Source organism: Chiroxiphia lanceolata, chromosome 6 (genome assembly GCF_009829145.1).
Source record: "Chiroxiphia lanceolata isolate bChiLan1 chromosome 6, bChiLan1.pri, whole genome shotgun sequence".
NCBI lineage: Eukaryota > Metazoa > Chordata > Aves > Passeriformes > Pipridae > Chiroxiphia > Chiroxiphia lanceolata.
In genome coordinates this window covers 47,567,017-47,589,307 of record NC_045642.1, presented here as the reverse complement: position 1 = coordinate 47,589,307, position 22,291 = coordinate 47,567,017, and the positions used below count along the sequence as shown (strand labels likewise).

Below are 22,291 nucleotides of genomic sequence, written 5' to 3'. Positions count from 1 at the left end.
GACCCCGGCGCCGCCGCCGGGCGGGCGCCCCGCGGGAGGCACCGCCGGTCCCGCTGCCAGCCCGGGGAGCCGCCGCCCTCCCCCACCGCCGCCGGCCCTGCCTCCCTCCCTCCCTTACGCGGCTTCTCCCGTCGCGGCTGGCCCAGCCCACGTTTTCCGTCTCTCCCCTCCCTCCCTGGTCATGTGTCGCCTTTTTTGTTTGCAGTGGAAACAATTTTTCGCTCTCGGGCTCACACCGAGGCGACCGCTGCCCGTCGGGAGCGCGGGGCGGGCGGGCCCCATGCAGGCGGCGGAGCCCCGTGCGCCGGGACCCCCGCGGCACCCCCGGGGCTCGGGCTGAGGCGGGGGCGCGCCATGCCCGGCTCCGTCAGATGAAAGTTTGCGCCACTGCCATGACGGGACCGCGGTGAGACCGCCGCCCCCCACCAGGTGAGTTGTTATTGTTGTTGTTGGCGGGGGTCGCCGCCGGGGGGGCGGCGCGGTGCAGTCCTGCCCGGCCCAGCCCGGCCCCGCGCCACAACTTGGCCGGGAGTTGGTGCGCGGCCCGGCGCGCGCGCCTCCGTGACCCCTCCGAGCCCGGCCATGCCCGCGCCGCGGGGGCACGCCCGGCCCGAACCAGTCCGGCGGTGCCCGCGCGGGGACCGCGGTGCGCGCGCGCGCAGGCACGTGCGGTCGGTGCGCGCAGGCGGCGCGCGGGCCCGGCGCGGGCCGGTGACATCTGCCCGGCATTGGCGGGGTGCGCGGCGCGCGCCGCCCGGCCCGGGCAGCGCCGGTCGCCTGGCAACGCCATTGATTGGCTGCGGCCCCGGCCAATGGGCGCCCGCCCCCCCTCCCCCGCGCGGCGGGAGGCGGGCGGAGGCTTTGCCCGGCGCCCCCCCGGGCCGGGGTGCGGGGGCTGCGGGGCCGGGGCAGCCGCGGTGTCCGCGGTGTCCGCGGTGTCCGCGGTGTCCGCGGTGTCCGCGGTGTCCGCGGTGTCCGCGGTGTCCGCGGTGTCCGCGAGTGCCCGCGGGCTCAGCTCCGGGACCGCGTGTGACCGGCGCTTCTTTGTCTGCCGGTGGGGCGCCGCCACGGGCCTCGTTAGCAGTCCCCCCGGAACCCCCACGCGTGGCCCCAGCCGGGCCCCGCCGCCGCGGGGGCAGCCCCGGGCACCCCGCCCGCCCGCCGCGGCCCCACCAACAGCCGCTGTCCGGCCGGGCCCTGCCGGCCCTCCCTGCTGGCCCGAGGGGGCTCCGCGGGGCCGCGGCCGCCCGGTCACCCCTGCTGCTTGAAGCGGGGAAAGAGAGACAGGGAGAAAAATCATGGAGTGATATGGCCCTTTGGGAGGATACTGGCAAATAAGCAAATTAAACAGAAAGAGAGCAGCATGTTGTCATAGCAACAATGCAATTAAATTACTTTACTGTCAGCCATCATATAATTTTCCTGTTTAGAAGCTCATGGGACGTAACTTCCATTTGGAGTCAAAGTTGAGCGTGCGGCGTAGGTAGGCAATGCCGGAGCCCCAGGACGCCGGCGATTCCCTTGTTTACCTTCTGGCTGCGCTGGCTGCAGTTTTGAAAGCTAGGAAGTGGGACCGACGTAAGTTTTGCCACACGGTGTTTATATCTGCCTTGGTATTTTTTCCTTTCCCTGATACTACTCGTGTAAAACTGCACATTCTCAGTATCTTGAGTGATGGTGTGTATTGAGGGGCTTCTGTGCAGAAAAGTTCTGTGTTTTTATTTTTAGTATTGGCTGCTTTGGTGTAATGTGTTTATAGAAAGACCTGAGGAACTTTCAGTTTTCATTTTTGCCCGTTTATAACAGCTAAAATAAAGTCCATCATTTCTCTTTCCCGGAATGGCTACGTTACTTTATTTTTCCTTGCAGATAGATGATTTATTCTATTGTTACCTGTAGGTTTTTTTACCTTTTGTTCATGGTATTGACTGTGACTGCATGACTTCAGGGAGCTCCTGAGGTTATGTTTTAGGTACAGGGAATCATTTTGTTCTTATTCAGTGTTTGTGCAGGAAGTCTCATCCTTTTAAAATTTATCATTAATTTAACTCTTTCAAATTTTTGTTCTACCGTTGTTCACATTTCCAGACCTAAATCCTGGCAGTTTGACTGCATACAGAAGCCAAGTGAGCCTACCTCCTGCTTCTGAAGTAGAATTGTTGGTCTCCTATCTGATTCTCTTGAGTTGGGCAGGTGCCCAAGTTCGCTGAGCTTAGAAGGGCTCAAGGCATCCCAAATATTACAGCTCACAGGTGTCCCCCCTAGGGCCTAGTTACACAGTACCCTCAGCATCTCATCTGACCTCTCCCAGGCCACTGTTGAGCATTACAGCAGACTTTGACTGTTTTCTACCATGTTTGAAATACAGTTCAGCTAATGTTAGCATCTTCTCTGTTTACGTATGTTTTAAAATGCTCTATTCCTCTGGCACTTGTTTCCCCATGTCTTGGCCCTGGTCCCAAAACCGTGTGTTGCTTTCCCTTCTCCTTTCTCCTGCCCTTGATGGTTTTGAAGTTCTGCCGTCACTTCTGAGTTTTGATGCAACTGAATCCATAGTCAAATTGGATATTTGTCTGCCCTGGCCTTTAGCCAGAGTGACTTTAATCATGGTGCTGTTGTATTGTCCTCAAATGTGAAACAGCTGAAATTGAAGAACTGCCCTTAAGTCACTGTTACTTAGTTGTTTTTTTTAGTTCACATGCTTATTAAAGTGATACAGTCAGATACAATGAATGATTTGATACACCTGTTCATCATTAAAGGGTCATGTCTCCGGGATTTCCTGTGTGGGTCTTCATGTTCATGCAGAACCGAGATATATCTGGATTATCATCTTATTCCATTGACTGAAATTTCTTCCTGTGTGCTGACTTTAGATTATTTTACTGAACAGTTGTGGATGTTTGTGAACCTGTCAGGTGCCAAAAGGCTGAGTGACCAGTTAGGGAAAAGCTGTCCAAACACTATGCAGGATCTTTTTGTATGAGCTAACTTTTCTCTTGTGTTTCTTTCTCCCTTTCCTTTGGATTCACTCTCCCAGGAGTTGCTGTCTAAATGGGTCCAGTCATGCCTCCCAGTAAGAAGCCAGAGGGCTCAGGAATTAGTGTTCCCAGTGGACTGAGCCAGCGTTACCAAGATAGCGATTTATCAAAGGCACTTCACGATGACGAGGACCTAGATTTCTCTTTGCCTGCCATCAGATTAGATAAAGGGGCCATGGAAGATGAAGAACTAACTAATTTGAACTGGTTACACGAGAGTAAGAACTTGCTGAAAAGCTTTGGGGACTCGGTGTTAAGGAGTGTTAGCCCTGTTCAGGACATTGGTGATGACACGCCACCGTCTCCTGCCCACTCTGACATGCCCTATGATGCCAAGCAGAACCCCAACTGCAAACCTCCTTATTCCTTTAGCTGCCTCATATTTATGGCCATTGAGGACTCACCAACCAAAAGACTGCCCGTAAAGGATATATACAACTGGATCTTGGAACACTTTCCATATTTTGCAAACGCACCCACTGGATGGAAAAATTCTGTGAGACATAATCTATCCTTGAATAAGTGTTTTAAGAAAGTGGACAAAGACAGAAGTCAGGTAAGTTTGGAACTATGGAAACGTATGTGGTGCTGAAAATATTCACCTGCTAATCCCGGAATGTGTCCTTAACAGTGAAATACAGAACATTCAACCCTGTCCCTGGTAACATAATTCATTAAATTCAGAGAGCCAACATTTCTTTAGCATTGCTCATTCTGATTTTATTAAATTCATTGTCTAGACATCTGTAAGAAAGCACTCAGGGTGTGTGTGTGTGTGTGTGTGTGTGTGTGTTTTTTCTTTTCCCCCCAGCTGGTGTCTTCATGCATAGTGGTTAAATATTGTTTTTAGTTATCATGCTGTGGTAATGGTTTCCAGCTATACTAGATGAATGTGATCATGTTATAAATAGGCTGCTTGCTGTTCTTGGCTAATACAAATGTATAGTGAAAGGGTATGCCTTATGTAAGAGTCCATCTCTTTTTTCCTGGTCAGTGTTGTAATCTGAAAAAACTTTTTCTTACACCAGCAGAAGTAGTTCTGAATTTTGGTGATGAAGCTTTGTTCCATTTCAAGCAGGTTTTAGAAAAGCTCTTCAAAGAGATGAGACAGGTCTGGCATCAAAGGTGAAAATTACCATTCACCAAAATTTCAGTTGTTCTCTCCCTGGGCTCACGTAGCTTCTGCGCCTGGTGCAGTGCAGAGGACTGGGGAGCACATCTTTGCTTTCTGATCTCAGTTGTTGTCGCTTGGTTTCATTGCTGATTCCTCAGCGTCGTCTGCAGGAAGAGGCTGTGTGCGAGGGAATGGGGAAGCGGGCGGAGCAGCGGAGGCAGAAAGGACTGCCTACTGCCTCCACACAGCCTTCTACTGCGTCAGTGGGCCTGGGAGCAGGTATCAGTTTCCGAAGGGGACTGTCTCAAGAAGCAGTGGTCTGGATGAATCTTTGGCAAAGTATGGATATACTGATAAAAATATCAGCTTGCAGATTAATTTCAGAGACCTTCCCACAGGTTAGGGAAATAAATAGCAGGTATGATCAAATCACTGATGATCTGTCTCTAAAACTGGCTGAAGATCAGACAGTGGACACTTTTCCCTGGCAGAAACAGTAGATGCACTCAGATTTTGTATTTCAGTGAGGTAAATGCTGTGATTGTCTTATAACTGGTTACCCTGAAACTAGACTTCTGTTGGTGGTGCTGTTCTCCCTATTTTGTGTGCTATTTAACTTCAAAAGCTGTGGAATAGGAGCTCAAGTTACTCTAGAGGAAGAGTCACATACTACCCTAAGCTAGGAACTTTTCATTTTAGATTGCTTAATTTTCTCTTCTCTGGAGCTTTCCCTTTTTAAAGGATTGACCCTTCTATCTTTCTTTTCTTTCTGTTTTTAAAAATACTGTTACATAAAATCCATGTTTCCATATTGCTGATCACACACTGTGTGTTGGTGTTTTTATCAGTTGATTGCTGTGAAAGATTGTGTGTGAGATTAAAAAAATCTGTTTCTGAACTGGATCTTGTTTTGTGTAAACCAGAGTCTTAAATTCTTGTTTGGAATTGAGACTATAATAACAAACACCACACCAGACTTTCGTCATCCTGTCCCAGACTGTAAGAAATCTTCACACAAAGCATTTAAACCCCCCCAAAATACTGTAACTTGCAAGGCATGTTACACTGCCATTTGTGTTTTGTTCAGTTCCTTTTCCTCTGTTTACAAGTTGACTATTCAGATTTCAGCTTCCTTCCTATGAGGAGCTTCTCTTCATGTCTATCTGTCAAATATCTGGCAGTCCACTGAGTTGGTATGAACAATACCACAATGTGCTGCCTCTCCACAGGGAAGTGGCACAGCACAATGCATGACTAGTCACCTATGTCTCAAATTCATGATTAGAACCATGGTTACATAGACAACAAGGTGTGGTGGGAGGCCCTGCCTGTATGAATAACAAGGTGGAGTTTTATTCATGCCTGGGAAATCCCAGATTATGAGAAAGAATTTCTTCCACTTTCTGGAGATGCTAATAACTGCAGGTAGCCAGCATTAAGATGAGTGGGATGGGAATCTTAAAACGTAAAATGCACCACAGCAGGTCTTTTAAGTCCCCTGCTGGGTTTTTCTCATGTCCTGGCCAAGAGATGTGGCAGACAGAGTCCTGAGCACAGAATTGGCCCTCAGTCAGAGTTGCTGAATCAGGTGCTTGACAGCTAATTGTGGACTTGGAAAGCAGTAAATGTCAACTGATGGCTTTGAAAATACCTTCGTGTGTGTGCGTGCGCATGCACGCTTTGGGATTGATTTGAGTACCTTGCAGCAAATATATCTGGTGTTCAGAAGGAAGGTGTCCATCTAAAGGGTTCTGTGGGTTTGGGTTTGGTCTTGGTCTTGGGGCAGGGGAAAGGGGGGTTTTCATCTCTAAGGAATCATTTTGTGCCACTTATTCTCCTTTGCAACCAGATCCTGCAAATTGCAGGTGTGGAGTCTGCCTGTTTTACTGTTTTTATGTGGAGAAAAAGCAGCATTTAACAAATGACATGTTATGAAATGCTAACAAGATGGGCTCTGAAACATGTACAGTATGGGGGGAAGGAGTTAATCAGTGCTGGGAATTGCAGGCATTTGCTGGATGATGTGCATTGACACATTGCGAAAAGCTAGAAGCCTTTTCTCTCATAGTTGTGCTTTCCAGTGTTTGTGTAGCCTTTCAGTAATCGTTTTTCTAAAAAAAGTTCTGCTGAACACTTAATTCTTTTTTGAATTCCCTCTGCATAGTAGTTTTCTCAATCTTGGGTGCCACTAGTTTATATTCATGGGACTAAATATGCATCTAATAGTCTGCAGCTTTTTCTTCTTGTGTATGAACGCTTCAATTTCCTGATGTGAGATCATTGTAACAGAGAGGGGGGGAAAAAAGACAGGCTGCATCACTTCTGTTTTTGACTTGCCCTGTCCTGGTGCTTTTAGATGTGCCAGGAAAAGACGTTTTTCTGCTCGGATTTGTTTTTACACTGCTGCTATTCCACTTCAGCTGCAGTGCCATCAGGCTTACCTGGTAAGCTGACAGCGTGGCTATTCGTGTAACTTTGCGATGAGGCTGATCTGGATCGAGACAGAGAGCTGGGCTGAAGAAGGGAAAATGCTGAGCCCTTGATTGTACAAACCTCTTTGCATTGAGCTCAGCAGTTTTAATAGTAGTTGGCCAGGGTATGAAGTATCACATGATGGGGAATAGATGAGGAGTTCCCTGGCTTTGTTTATACTGCCAGACCTGTGAATTCACTTGTTCAGATTAATCCTATTGTGAACATACAGATCTAAATGTCCTCTAGTGTGTGTCCCATTTAGTACAGCCCGTTAGTCCCTGACTTCCCTGACTTCCCTACCATCTGGTCCTTGGCTATAGAGAGGAATTTTTCTTGTATATGTGTCTCCATAGCAACGAGTTTGCAGTTGATATGGAAAGTAAGCAGTTGCCCTAGCAACGGAGTTACTGATGTGGCAGCTTCTCTGCTTGCAGGGAAAGGGCTAAGCTAGTTCAGACCCATTATGTAGGTTTGCTGTGATTATAGCTGCGCCCACTAGTGCTGCTTGAGCTAAGGGGCTGCTCAAAAATTTTGTTACAAGCCCTACTTTTTTCTCCCTTGAAGATTTGTTTTATTCATGTAGGGATTCCTGCTTTGAACAAAGACTGGTAGGATTGTCTTTTCAGGGTGTGTGATAAGTCTGTGCCTTTTATGAATGCAGACTTCCTCAGTCATCGTTACCAGATGAGGGGAAATGATGTTTGACCTCATTGGCTTCGCTGCAATATTTTTGTCTCAGTGAACAGCCTGCAGTTATAAAGGCTGGAGCTCTTGTCCCCTTGCTCTTCTCTACTATTCTGCCGTATTTTCCATGGTTTGTGCTTTTTTGAGCATCCATCCTATCGAGAGCGCTCCTCTTTGTGTCTGCTCTGTGTTGTCTGAGATAGGGAAACACACACATGCTCCCAGCTGTGTGCAAGCTGAAGAAATTCAAGCATAATGAAGGTTTGCTTGGCATGTGTGCTGAGGGACATCTTAATAAAAATGTAATGAGGGTAAAGGGATATGTTTATGGGGATGGGGGAAGAAAATTCTCGTTGCTTGATGTGGAAGTTATTCTTAGAAGTACGTGGTCCATAACTGGGTCATGGAGATTGAGCCAGGCTCCTCCTCTGTCTGGAGCAGGCTCTGAGATCTGAGGACTCCCGAGTGGTCCTTGAGCTCTTGGAGAGCTGATGTCCAACTTGTCCTCATCTATGTACTGCCTCTCATAAATACTCTGCCAGGGCATCTGACAGGAGTTGTCGGGGACCCTTTGGGCACAGGAGACTGAAATTTCAGGAGTGCCTCCTGCAAATGTCTTTCCTCTGATTTGATAGTGTTTGGGCTTTTGACAGGTAAAACTGTGCAAAAAAATAAGTGCTATCTGGAGTGAGAGGAAAAGGAGCCTGCTTGTTCTGTGTTAGAATCTCCTAATCCAATCTGCATATGCACAAAGGTGAGGGACATGGGACCCTGTCCTCCCTCTTTTAATGCTGTTATTTGAGAAGATTTCCTGTGAAAGTTCGGTGGCACTCTCAGGATAGAAATATCTCCTCTGTTTTTAATGTTTTTATTACCCAGACTCATCCAAATAAGAGAAGTGTCAGGATTCCACTGCATTTATAACATCTGGTGGAGCTAAAGTGAAAAAAAAACCCAAGAAAACAACCCCTCAGATTCATGTTAAAGGCTTCGGATAATATTGAACCATTAATAAAATAATGCTCTAAATAAGTGGGTGCAACTGTTAATTTCTCAAATTATTAAAAGAATATATTTTGGTTTTAATTTGGAATTTGTCTAGTTTTAAATTGAAATCCATTTTCTTATATCTTTATCTGTCATACCATAAAGCTTTCTAATATCAGAAATTTTCTCTTCAAATTGGTATGTGGAGAAATGAGGGTCATCTCTTTCTAGAGCAGTCATAAAAGTCTGTAAAACCATACTGTAAATAGAGTTTTGAGATATCCGACAATTTATGGAGAGCTTTTCTTGAACTCTTTCGGTTTTGTTTTTGAATTGCAAACCCTAGAAATTATGCAGAATATTTAAATAATAGATTTCCTGAAACTGTGCATGGAAATAACACTCTTCCATTTCACTGGCTTCCAGCTGCTTGACTTCACATCAGAGCTAACTCTTTGCAGTGGAGTCTGCCTGTATGAACTGTTATAGAGCCTTAAAAATCACAATCAGTTCTTTTTCAAGTAATGATGAGGAACTGGCAATATCTGGGGAGTCCTCTGAACCTTACATCTTAGGTATTTATGCTGTCTTGCTCTTGGTTATGATAGCCCGTGTGCAGGCATCTTGCTGGGTAACTGGAGTGTTGGTTGCACAGTGACAGGCTATTGACCTACCAGAGGAGATTGGCTACTTAGGTTCAGTAAACTGGAGTAAGGGGGCCCTCTCTGTGCTCTTCACCCACAGCAATGATGCAAAGTGTGTTAAGCAGCATTGAAGGAGCCCAGGAAAGTAGGAGCTGGTCTTTACCATTGGCTTTGGGCTGTGGTGGGATTAATGAGTCCATTTTTTAGCTGACTGCACTCCCTTGCTCCTGACTGTTTGCTCCAGCACCTTCCTGGCACCTTCCTGAATGTGGTCTCTGCCACACAGTGAAGGTTAAGAAGAAATGAGAACAGAAGTTTAAATACAGTGGAAGGCTTTCTTCTGTGGAGATGTTTCCTTTTGTTTTCCCTTAGGAGCAGGACTGTGCTATTTGCAGTTTAAGTGGCCTGTGTTAGTGGCTCTCTGTAGTGTTCTGCAGCTGATTTAAAGTGATCAAAGTCTGGGCTGCCACCATCATGCATTATCCCTGCCCAACCTGGCCACCTGTTCCCTTTGCTGGGAGATGGAACTGATCTGGGGGTGTATTGCCAGCCCCTCCTCAGCTCATACTGGCACATGGTGTCATCACACAATGAGTGGGCTGAAAACTGTTTGCATAATTTTTGGGGGGTTGTTTTTCAGTGGGCTAATTTAGCTGGATTCATTTTCAGCTTCCTGTTTAGTTCATGGTTACTGTGGTCAGTGGAGCACCGGTGTCAGCACAGGCCGTGGGCTCAGCTCTGTTTAATCTGGCATGAAGCTGTGCCTATGGCTTCCAACCAGCTCAGAACTGACCTGGTGACAGCAGGAGATCGGGAAGGGAAGGGATGGAGGATGCTCTTACCTTTGAGAGCACAGGCTGCACTTAAATCACTGAGGCTGCTTGTATGTTCAGTCGGACACATGCTTGGCGCTGGATTGGGTCCATAGGACAGAGGTGAAAGGTCCTATGAAAGTTACTCTGGGATGTGCGTTGCGCACACGTGTATTTTCTCAAGGTTTGTTTCTTTCTGTTGCCCAAAGTTCTTAATATTGCTAGTAGAGGTGGTTCTGCATGGAGCTGTGTTCTATATCCTCTGGAAAACTATTGCAGGAGAGGAAAGGATGTCTATAAAACCTATTGTCAGGCTTGTTCGTGCTGTTGTTACATCCTCATCACCTCCTAGGTTTCTTCCTATTTGTCAGAGAGCTAATGAACTGCCGTTGTCACTGCCAGCAGAGGAAGCACAGGTCCTGGAGCAGCATTCTGGTTGAGCACAGGAAGCATCGCTGATGAGGGGCTAGAGGACATGGGTGCACAGGAGCACTTTTACATGTCCATTAGCGAGACATGTCCCTGAGCACCAGGCATGGTGGCTGTTGTAGCTGAACATCAGAGATGAACTGGGCTTGCTGGTCTGGCTGGTGTAGCTGAGTGTATGCTCTCCTGTCTTACACTTCATTGTTCAGCAAAACATCAAAGAATCCATTTTAATTACTAATATGTATTCCTTAGACTTCCTCCTTCCTTTCTTAGAAGGGAAGTGAAGTGTTTTACCTTGTCTGAAAGAGCCCAGCAGACTGTGCTGTGTGGCTTCTTTTCCTGGGTGAAGACCTTGTGAAAAAGCGTTTAAAAGTCTTGATCATAACTGAACAGCTGAAAATAATTGAGGAGTTGAGAATGCTCTTTAGGCAGCCTGAGTTGCTGGAGAAGTTTCCTTTCTTTGCTCTGGATTCAGGCGGTTGCTGTGTCCTGCTTGCTGAGCCAGACAGCTGAAACCTTGGTTCAGTCCTGCAGGATCTTCACATTTCTGGTAAAGTCATTCAAATGACTTGACCTGTGGCATCTGGGCAGCAGTCTCCAGGCTGCTCATACCTGCTCCTTCTGTGTTGTTTTCAGCTAATTGCTGTATCTTCATTATAAATCTAGTTAAAAAAAATGAATGGCCTAGAGTAACACAAGCCAAAATCCTTATGAAGAAGAGACCCTGTGTGACTGTTTTTAATTTAGTTGGTTGTTTCTCATATGTTGATCAGTGGTGGGTTAGCATGTAAAAGTAATTGACTTTGTGTCATTTCAAGACTGGGCAGACTGTTGCTAGATGACGTCATGGTGCAAGCACTGTATGTAGCTATAACAAAGCACTGTGTCACAAAACTCAACAAGTCCTACACTACAAGTATAGTTTAGTTTTTGTGGCTTAATTCCTATGTGTCTTTTTCTGGCTTGGAAGAATTCAGGCATGGAAGTAATACCATATGCCTTTTTTAATTGTGGATACAAAGGTGGCCCTTCTGAAGGAGCAGATGTTGCTGTTGGACAGTGGCTCTGCGGATGGTTTCAGCAGTCTGGCTGGCCTGTAACTAACTGGCCTCATAGGTGGGGGCAAGGAGCACCTTCCTCAGTTGTGCTGCTTTTATCAAGAGCTTCCTGAGGTGTTTTCCCTTTGAGCAAAATTAGCATCCAGGACTGAAGTTCCCAGCAATTCTAACCTTTAATTACACAAGGGAGTGCAGAATGCCTTGGCTCGGCCATATCATCCTGTCCATGATTCCTCTTAGCCTGCAGCCTTCAGATCTTACTGATCAAGTGTCTGGAGCTGCTGAAATGCCTGGTAGTTGGGACAGGCACCTACACATGCTCATCATCGCTGCCGTGTCTGACCATTTATTGCAATGGCAATAAAACAGTGGATATCTTTTCTTGAGAATAAGCACATTTATAACAGCCTGGATGCTGACAAGGTTTATCTACTTTCTGGCAACAAAACTGGCTTCTAAAGAGTCCTAAATTTCGTGTAGTTGTCACTGGTGTCAAACTCACCAGTGTTAGAGGTCATGAAAGATAAGCCTCAGAAGAGAGGAAGAAGGGGAGTGACTTGCCTGCTTTGGTAGACAATTGTTTTTCCTCCTGAATTTTGGTAGGTCATTATTGGCCCTTCTAAGCCTGAAGAGGGCTTTCCTTTTTTTTCTATTCTTCCACCAGTTTGGACTCCTGACTTCAGAGGAGCTGCTTTTGGTTTACTCTTGAGTAAACAACAACAGAATTGTGACTGAGGGCTGTGGAAAGTAGCAGTTGTGGCCATAAATGATGCCTCTGGATCTTACTCCGTTATCCATTTTAATAATTTTGGAGACAGTATGTTTAAATTCTTTTTCTTTTTTTAATTCATTTGTTTCAGTTTAGTTCTTCAAATTCCATTCTGGGTGTTAAGGAAAAACTGTCCTGGGGGCTGGTGTAGGAATCTGTGGGAGGACTCATTCCAAGGATCTTAAATGTGAGTGGTCTTTCTGTGTTGTATGAGAAAAGAAATCAAATTGCTGCCCTTAGCCAGTGACTTAAGATACCAAAACACTATCTACAGCATGCTGAATTGCTGTATTTCATTGCAGAAGTGAACAGTAGCAATTTACCACTAGTTGAGAACTCTCTGGATTTTGAAGCACTGGTGTAACTTGCTGAAAGACAGTATTTGGTAAGCAGAGGAATGAATGGGCTTCTGTACAGGGAATTCTCAACAGCATGGAGAATTTTCTGTGATAGTACATGGAGCAGAAACTTATTGATGGGATTTTGCATAAGACAATCTAGTTGAATGCTAAATTCACACTCATTCAAGCTTTGAGCAGAAAATTAGGCTCTGCTCCAGCGCTATGTTTATGAGATCCCACGACTGCCTACTGTGGGAGGATACTCTCTGAGATGAAGCAACTATTATAAATGTTTGTCTGAGTTTACACTTGAAAAAAAATGCCTACAGTGCAACTTGCAGGACCTGTGGGGGTTAATGCAAGACTCGAGTTAGGTGCTGGGATACCTCAAGCTTTCATTTACATATTTTTATCTCTTCCTCACCTTTGAGGGTGGAGAGTGGGAACACCTTTCTTGTAGGTTCTGTGTGCTTCAGTAAAAATAGGGAAACCATTAATGAAATGTTCTCTTTTTAGATTAGGAGAAGGGGTGGCAAACATCACTGTTAAGTGATAAAGAGTGTAATAATTGTAGTAGTTTTGTAATTAGATCTGTTTTCCCTTAATAGTTGGGGAGAACTAAATACATCTTGCAAGGTTCATCTTTAGGAATAAAGTCCTTGCCATGCAGGAAAAGCTGTAATTGAAGGACTCTCCTCAGTACCACTGCTTTGCAGTGGCTGGCTGCATGCAGCCTTCTCCAGTCCCTGAATAACACAGAATCACTGCACTTCCAGAGATCATCACTGCTCCTGGGAGCGCTTTGAAGGCTTTTGGAGAGCAATGTTTGACAGCTTTAAGAACTGCCTGCTGCCGGCTCATACAGAGCTACAATTACACTCAGGCTTTGGGAGAATACCCTGAGCCAAAAGGTATTCGGTTCTGCAGGAATCCCCTTCAGAGATAATATTTATTTTAAATTTAACTGGAAATAATGATGCGATTCTTAATATAATTCCACCCTTCCTGAAGTACTTGAGGACTGAGGGGCTGTAGATGAATAGAATCATAGAATCACAGAATATCCTGAGTTAGAAGGGACCCACAAGGATCATCAAGTCCAACTCCTGGCCCTGTACAGGACCATCCCCAAGAGTCACACCATGTGCCTGAGAGCATTGGCCAAACGCTTCTTGAACCCTATCAGGCTTGGTGCTGTGACCCCTTCCCTGGGGATCCTGTTCCAGTGCCCAACCAGACTCTGGGTGAAAAACCTCTTCCTCATATAGGAGTGTAAGTATTTTTCTGGCTTGCCTGCACAGCTGAGGTAGGAAGGAATGCATGGTGTGCACAGGAAGTGCAGGTTTTAAGTCTTCAGTTGGGAGAGCTGGGAAGTTGGAGAGTCAGGATGTGACTGAGATGGCTGGGAATTAGTTGCTGGCACTTGTAGTGTTGCATGTTTTGTTTTGAAGCAGTCAGATAACTTGTCCAAAACTTTTTTTCCTGTGTTGGCAATTAATGTAATGCATTTATTATTATGTAATTACTCGTTGCACTAGTTTCTTTGCATTTTCTCTTGCTTATTCTTCTTCTATACAGAGGAATGTTTTTCCCTTCAATGCTTAGGGTTAAATATACAGACCTTGCTTTTGTAAAAGAGCATAGATTTGGTTTTTACAATTTTATATTGATTTCTAATACTTTCTAGAGTTCTGCCTGCATGGCAGAGAAAGAGGAAGGCAGCTGTCATAGAGACAAATTGCACAGGAGACTCAGTCCGGTGCTAGCTCCCAGCTATTGAGGCAAATGCAATTTTATTGTTCAGGCTGTACCTCCCTTTTCTGCTCAAATTCGTTTATTTTTTTTATCTATCTGTATATATGTGTGTGGATATACAAATATATCTTTATATAAAAAGCATGGCATAGTTGCATTGTTTTTAGATCATCCAAACACTTTTAAGGTAAAATAGAAGCAAAAATTGGGTTGTCACATAGAGCTTTCTATCTGCTTATGTCTTTGTGCTAGGAAAACAAGATGATGTCATAGTGGTACATACCGTCAAAATTTCCTTGGGACAGACATCTTCTGTTGCCACAAATGGTTACCAGTTAGTTTCAACAGATCACTCTCAAGTAAAAGTCTTAACTAATCTGAACCGTCTCTTTTGTTTTCTCCAAAACAAACTAGCATTTAAAATTTAGTAAAACACCTCCACTTTGACTAATTGTTTGTTGTTTCAGATTTTGCTAAAACTTAACTGCCTTTTGGATAGTGCTGCATTTGTTCAGAGGAATAAAGTTCCTTGTTCTTGGCTTAGCAAGTCTGCTTTGATATGTCATTTGCTGTTGGTTTTTAGAGCTGAGTGACTTTGAATTTGGAAAAGCAGAAATGTAATTATGATCCTTTCCATTAAGAGGCAAGGTTTTCTGTCATTCTTGTTAGAAAAAAAATTATTTTCATTTAGAAAGCTTTGATTTTAATTTGTAGCAATGGAATTGTAGGAAAGATTTTGCCTTTTCATCCTGTTTTTCTGCTGACTAGGAAAAAATACGGGAAAATGTGTTCTCCCCACTAGCTGAAATACTTACCTTATTTTAGTTTCAAAGTAAATATGCTTATGATCTTTTGCTAATTACCTTTTGCTCTTTCACCAGCATTTGAGTTGCACTCACTCTCCAGTAGAGTCTAACATGCCAAAAATGCATTTGTCTGGACTTGAGCTGAAGGGACAAGAGTCCGTGTCTTAATTATGGTAGAATTATCTACTTGTGTGTCACATTAACTTAGATTTGTTCCCTTTCCTATTCATAAAACAGGGTTTGCAAACTTGTTGTTGGATTGTCACTCTGAATCTTTAATTTAGACATGCAATAAAAAGGGGAAGAATTTGCTTTTTCAGTAAACTCTTGCATTTTTCCTGTTTTGACTATCTGTTGATTCCTGTTGGTTTGAGAGTGGCTTAAATGGCTTTTCAGTCCACACCACATGTAGCTGTTAGTGTTCCATGGGTTTTAAGTTAGACCAAGTACTGTTAGCATCTAAGGGTGTGTTTGTGTAATAATGGATCTGATAAGAGTGGTGTGAGGGGCTATTATATAGAGATTTGTGTCTTAAAAGTTCTGAAATTGGCTTAAAAATCAGGTTGTCATTTAAAATAATGACGGAGGGGATGTATGCCTTATTTTAGAGCCTTTATGATCTTTTAGAGGAGGCTCTTTCATAGAAGTGAAGACAGCTAGAAAAATTTTGGTTTGACCTCACCTCCAACCCCCATGATTTTGCACCATCTTATGACTTTCTAATAGAAACATGTAAAATACCAACATGCTAAAAATGCTGTGAATCGGCAATATGAAAGCCAGATTCTGGAGACTGGGATAAAGGTGTAATCTGGCAAGTTTCTTTCAAACTCTTTTGTTGGTGGTGTGTTTAGTATTGCCTAGGAGAGTCTTTTGCAAGAAAAACACAGTAATTACAGAAATCCTTCTCTGTACAGTACAGATGTCAGCATTTGTGGTTACTAGGTGTGACTGTTAAGACAGAAGGACCCTTTGGAGCAGCCAGTCCTTTTCTACGGGGTGGTGCTTTGGAGCTGGTATAACTGGCTTCCTCTTGTGGGGCAAGCAATAATGGAGTTTTACACTACCAGCATGCTCAAGGGCTGGTTACTGTTTTTCAGCCGTTTTTGGTACATTATGCAGCTCTAAAAGGTGAGGTGACTGCTGCCAAAGTGTTTTAGCATTGATAGGATGAATGGAGTCAATTATAAAGGGTCCCTTCCTTTTTCCTCAGCCTTTGAATAGGGCCTTCAGCAGTTTGGACCTCATTTTCTAGCTATACTTTTTTCTCTGTAAGGGCGTTTGCATGTTATTTCTGGTTGCTTTTCACATTCAGGTATTCATTTCCAATTGCTATTTTCGTGGGGGGTTTTTCCTCCTCTTAGTTCTCTTTTTTTCTTACTTGCATCATCTATAAATGGAACTGATAATAAATATCTGTCTGAGGAACACAGGGGCAAATGCTTTCAGTCATTGTTGCACTGTACTGAAAGTGCATTTGCATTTTGAAAAAGAAAAAAGTTGCAACCCTTTTTTGAAGCAGGATTTTATTCGTAAACCATGTGCTATTTTTGGTATGTCAAATATGCAGGCTTCCTGTGTGAAACTGATAGCAAAAAAATCACAGGAGACCTGGAGCAGTGACTCAGGTCACAGCAGGCCTGTTTGCAAGACACTCATGTCATCAAAATAGTCCTGCTTTGGCATCCTTAAGTGAGATTTTCTTTTCCTTTAGATGGTACATCTGTTCAAAGGCATATTTGATCATAAGTAATTTGGAGAAAAACAATTTTCTATTCTTCTGAGAATATCATACATCTTTGCCTCCTTGTTACTTTTGAACTCCTTACATCATCATCATCTGATTTTGGGCAAGTTGTCAATTTTCATTACTAGAGTCTGCTCAGAAATTGTTTTTCCCTTTTTCCTTCCACTTCAAGCATGTTAAGTCAGATAAATTCATGCACTGATGTTTAATCACTGAGCACTAATCACCCTAGTGCAATATTGATCAGCAGCCTTTTTGTATACAATGATCAGAATGAGTAATAGCTTGCTAGTAAACACGGAGGAGTAGGAGGGTGAAGATGACAAGTTAGCCCCACGTAGAAGTTGATATAGCTTTTCTAATTTCCAGAGGTTTCTAGACTCCATCCAGTAGCATTATCTTCTCTTTTCCCCCTCCCCTGCTCCAAACTGTTTCTCTTCTTGTTCTCCTGTTCAAGCCAAGCATAAATCCTCCACTTCTGTAGATGGTGTGTCTTTCAGCAAGTGTGCCAGTCCCTCTTCTCAGGTCTGCTGGTGCTACTGGGGTTGTCCAGTGTCTTATTTTCCCGTGGAGCCTGTAATTTCTCCTTTCGGTTCACTCAAAGCACGCTCAGGTTTCCTATTTCATGGGGGCGTCCTGTGAATATGGCACTTGAAAATGAAAAATGACTGCTTGTGAGTTAATTCAGTTAAAAAGAAGCCAGGGAAAACCCAAGTAGGCAGGGCTGTGGTGTGTGGGTTGAAAGCTGTTTTTTACCCCCTCCTTCCTCCCACTCTTTCCTTACCGGGTAAAAGACCCAGTCTGTGCCTGAACTTGCTATTCTGAATAACCTCTTATCTGCACACAGTGACTGATGCTCACATCCTGTTTGCTACCAGCTTAGCTGAGCGAGTGCCCTGAAGAGTGACATTTCTATTTCTGTTGGGTCTGTTTCAGTGAGTTTGCAGGCTGGTTCTCTGTTGCTGCCTCCATCACATGCCTTTCGATTCTCTTCTGTGAATTTGAGGAAACCCGCTCTTCCTTTGCTGTTTGTATGAAATAGCAAAATCATTGTGGGATTTGGAATGGCATCTGGAAAAATGAGGTAGACTTTAAACAGAGGAAGAATCTATATTAAGTCAGGATTCTTAAGTATTTAGACTTTGATTAATGCTGTGCTAATGCAGAACTAGTCTGCCCAGGAAATAACATGAATAAACCTGTGAATCCTATTCTTGCCAAACTGTAGGTTTTGATAAGGGACTTACTAGCTTCCTTGGAAAAACTGTAGATTTAAATGTTCCTCTTTAAGTCCATAACACCAGTGAGTTCACATCTTATTTTTCTAATGAAATCACTTTGCCGTGTTTAATAAACTATCTGCAGACTTTCAAATCTGTTTTACTGGTGGAGGTGCTCAGGGAAGCTGAAATGCAGTATTAATTATCCATTCTAAAATACACTTGATTGAGTGGCTCATGCTGCAGTTCTTCATGCCAAACTTTGTTGCATCTGCTGCATTTACCAGTTTATTAGTTACAACCCACGTAGTCATACTTGTAAAAATATGGTCACCTAAAAACCCCAAGACAAACCCCCCTGTAATTGTCAAGTCTATTTTTGAGATGGCTGTGTGGAGAAAAATAATAAATGGAGTCTTCTTCCAATTTTAATGAAGTTTACTGTGAATTAAAGTTTGAGGCTAAGCAAGTTCATCTTCTTACCCTTTTTACAAGCCCACGCTTCTGCAGCAGAATTAAAGTAAAAATGGGAGGAAATGTGAGTACATCTGAATTAATGGCTCCCACAATGAGACATTCCTCTGCTGTTCCTTTTAACTTACTCCGCCTTGAGGATAACTTGGATGAGAGCTGACAATGTAGCTTTCTTTTACCCCCTGCCACTACATCCTTCTGCTGAGAAGGACAATTTCTGCCATTTCTCCTTCCCTGACCTTGACCATGATAGGATGCTGGGTGCAGGCTCCCCAGCTGTGGCACAGTGGGTGCTGATGCCATATACCTGCAGGGAGGGCCAGGGACTGTGCTTGCTGCCAGGGTGGACACACTGTACTTAATCCACGTCACGGTGTCTCCTGTTGGCACTTGTGGTGCTGCTGTGGCCCTGGCTCTCTCCAGCTGTCTCCAGCTGATGTGGGAGGAAGCTTTGTGCACTTGTGCACAGATGGGCTGTAGAGCTGTTGCCAGAGGAGACCAAAGGTACAGCTGGGATTGGGAGAGGGTGCTTTTATCACCCTGCAGCATGGTAGTCAGTGGAGACGGCGGGTATCTCTGCCGGGGTATGTAATTTTCTTGCCATCTTGAGATCGGAGCCTCCCCATGCTGGAAGGCTTTGATGCTGTGACTCTCATGGCAAGGCATTTGTGGCCAGCTCTCCAGAAGACTCAGGAAGAGGTTAGTGCCGTAGTTGGTGGTGCTCTTACTCTGCAGACGGGCCTGGTGAGGGCTTGCTGCTCTCTGTCTGGCCATGTGTGGGTTGCAGTGGTGTGGCTCTCAGGTGGCATTTCTTGCTTGGTTTGGATTACAATAAAAATAAGATGCCAAATCCCACCAAGTGAGGAAAGCCCTCTCCCACAGGCACTGCAGTTCTAGTCCCACTAGGGTGTCCAGTGTTTAAGAGGGAGTGTGCTTACTGGTGCAGCTGGGTTTTGACCTCCCCACAGGAGGCTGGTTTGCTCCTGGAGCTAAACAGGTCTTGCCCTGGTTTGTCTTCATTGCAGAGCCATTGATCTTACTGTCTAATTTAGGAGACATTTCTCCAGAGCTTTGTGATAGTACCTGGTGTTTGGGTGGAAGGAGAATTGGTGTAAGCTGCTTGCAAAAATGCCAAGTCCTGGTGAAGTCCCAGGTTTTTTTGAGTCCATGAGGTCTGGGCTTATGACGTTTGCGCTGTTGAGGCTTCTGAAGCCAGGCCCTGGCCTGATGAGTTCGTGGTGATTTGGGCTATGTGAGCGAGATGAAGGCTTCACATGCAGTCAAGAGTTGCCTCATATTGGAGGATGTCTGCAGCATGTGTTTTGTTTTGCTTTCTGGGATTTCGTTCAATCAGGAGAAGGAGGAGAGGGAAAGAGAAATGATAGTGTAGAAATGGTGCACAAGCAGAGTAGAATGTATATGTAAGTAGCAGAAATAATGTGTATATTCGTGGATGTGGGGTAACAGTGAGGTCTCTGTTGCAGGAGGATAGTCATTCTTCAGTCCATGCCTGCTGCAGGTAACAGTGATCTGTTGAGGAGGCTGAGCAGAGCTTGGGATGGAACACAGCTTTGTTTCTGTAAAGAGCCCAGGGATACTTGGAAACCCCCCATCCAGGGAACCTCTCAAACCATTTATCAAAGTGCTTGGTGTTCCTCTTCAATTCGTGTGAACCAATATTAAATACTAAGCAAAGAAAAACTGTATATTAAATAGACGGTTATGGGGGAAATGGTGCAAATCCATTAGCTTTTGTCAGGTCTTCCTTATTTCTGTTTTTATTTGTCACTGCTAATGGATTTAGTGCAACTTACTCCCTCCTACCCATTTCTGCTAGCTGTTAACCCTTTCCCCTGGAAATTCACCCACTGGCTAATTTCATCATTAATACACCAATAGGCAAAAAATGACCTGCAAACCTTTAGCACAGATATAAGTGTTGAATAATTTTTTTAATATCTCTTGTGTGAAGGGTTGTGTTTTAAAATTGTCCCTGGGTTTCCATATCCAATGTAACTATATATTTATAAGAAAAGGCAATTTGTGTCTTTTCCTATTGTATAATGTAGATAATATGAAGAGTATCAGATGACCAGTGAGTATTTGAATGAGTGCACCTCTGATACGAAATTAGGATGCCCCACTAAATAGGCTGGAGTCTCAGGGGTTTTTTCCTTTTTGCCTTTGATTTTATTGGTGACCTTGAGGACTTCTTTTTTATTCTTTTGTTTCTGCATCTCCTCAATTTTCTTTTCAATAGAGTAGGGATAATTATACTTTCCATGTATACACAGAAATTCTATAGGCTGAAAGAGCATTATTAATGCTACTTGCTGCCTAATCTCCCTCAAGTGTGCCTGTGATGGCCCATCATGCTGACAGGCTTGTCTTCTGGGTGCTCCTGCTTTCCCAGCCCAGTCTCCCTGCGTCTGCTTGATCTTGCACTTTGTTCCTTCCTTGCAGTGTCACAGCCTGTCTTCTTCAGCTCCCGGACTTTGCCTAGCCAGGGGAGGCTTTGGGGGATGTCTGGAGTTGCTAGGCACTAGCATGAAACAACATCTATTTTATATAGGAGCCAGGCATTGTTTAAGGGCAGTTAATGATTCTGCTTTCTTCAGCTGCTTGCAGGATTTCTGTGTGGCAGCCTAATAGCTTTATAGGGTGGTTTGCATATAAACTCAACAAGGAGATATTTAACAAGCTAAGTATGACTCTTGGAGTTGGGTGACATAATGCAACACCTCCTGAGCCTCTTGGAGAAATTGTTTTATGATGAGAGCAGTGGGAAGCTAATGTGATATGAGATCACTGCTGGCTGTAGGCAGTCATTTTGTGTGAGCTTACCTGTACTAATGGACAGGTGCCGCTGTGCTGGAGGAGCACTGGACTAGCTGTGCCCGTGGTGTTACCTGGCAGTGGGTCACCGGGTTGAAATAATGGTAGAGAATTGTTCCAGACCCAGTGTTTAAGCGCCCCTTGCCAGGATCAGGAGCCTGGACTCTAGAGACGTGCTTTGGGTTGTTAGTCTTTGGTAGCAGCTCAGACTTGCTGTGTGTCTAGAAGACATTTCTGACTTCTCTGTACTCATGAGGGGAAGTGCTGAGGTAAAAAATTACTTAAAAGCCCCCAAACGTCTTCATTTGCGCAAAACCTGAACACAGTCATTCCTGTGCCTACTGTTTCTTTGCAGGTAGACAAGGCCTTAGGATCTGTGCCTGTGACTCTATTTACAGGGGTCTCTCTGGAGGTTTGGGTGGGAGGTAGGGGTGGGCAGCCTCTGCAGGGAGCAGGGCCCTTCACTCTGATAGCACACATTAACCCAGAGGTACAAGGAAAATTTCTGGTTATGTCTTGTGCTGGTGAGACTTGAACTCCTTTAATATTAGAAGACCACTGGACAGTGTGCATTTTGGTAGCACTTTCTTGTGTTGCAGGATCTTGCATTGCATCTTGCCTCTGAAATAGGTTGGGTTTTTTTGACGATGGAATATCACAGCCTTCCCTTTTCTCAACTGTTACTTCACAGCACTGGTCTAGCCTCTTTATTCCTGTATCATTGTTTATCTGTATGCTTGGCTTCCTTTTTGTTTTATTTCATTTTGAGACAAAGTAGTCTTTTTCCACTCTAATTGTACTTCCATTCTCAGGGAAGTAACTTACCCACCCAACCTCTCCAGTCAGAAAGAAGTCCTCATTTTGTGACTGAAAGGAGAGCAGAGACATGGAGATGGTTTATGCCGCTGCACCACTTGAGGAAGAACCAGGCCACTTTCCTAATGGCAAACCAGGGGGTTAAAAGGTTGATGGCTGAGTTGGTGTCTGGGGTATCTCACTGAGCAAGTGAGCTAAAATACGAAGAGGTGAGTGTGAAAGCAGAGACTTGGACTGGTGTGATTTGAAGTAATGGATGTTTTTACTTGGAGCAAAATAGGATT

The 22,291-nt window shown here is 44.5% G+C and overlaps 1 protein-coding gene across 6 annotated transcripts in view; it reads left to right on the top strand.

Annotated features, from left to right (window-relative positions):
* Positions 1-290: 290 nt before the first annotated feature.
* The window catches only part of FOXN3 (forkhead box N3), a 135,725-nt gene continuing 113,724 nt past the window's right edge, over positions 291-22,291 (top strand). For 2 of the 6 annotated variants that reach the window (XM_032689971.1, XM_032689969.1), the window contains exons 1-2: positions 291-429; positions 3,041-3,597. In XM_032689971.1, coding sequence (XP_032545862.1) covers positions 3,055-3,597 — 543 coding nt within the window. In that variant the 5' untranslated portion in view covers positions 291-429; positions 3,041-3,054. Of the gene's footprint in view, positions 430-1,274; positions 1,579-3,040; positions 3,598-22,291 lie in introns of those variants that run through there. The other 4 variants (XM_032689973.1, XM_032689972.1, XM_032689974.1 and 1 more) reach the window with 4 other exon arrangements.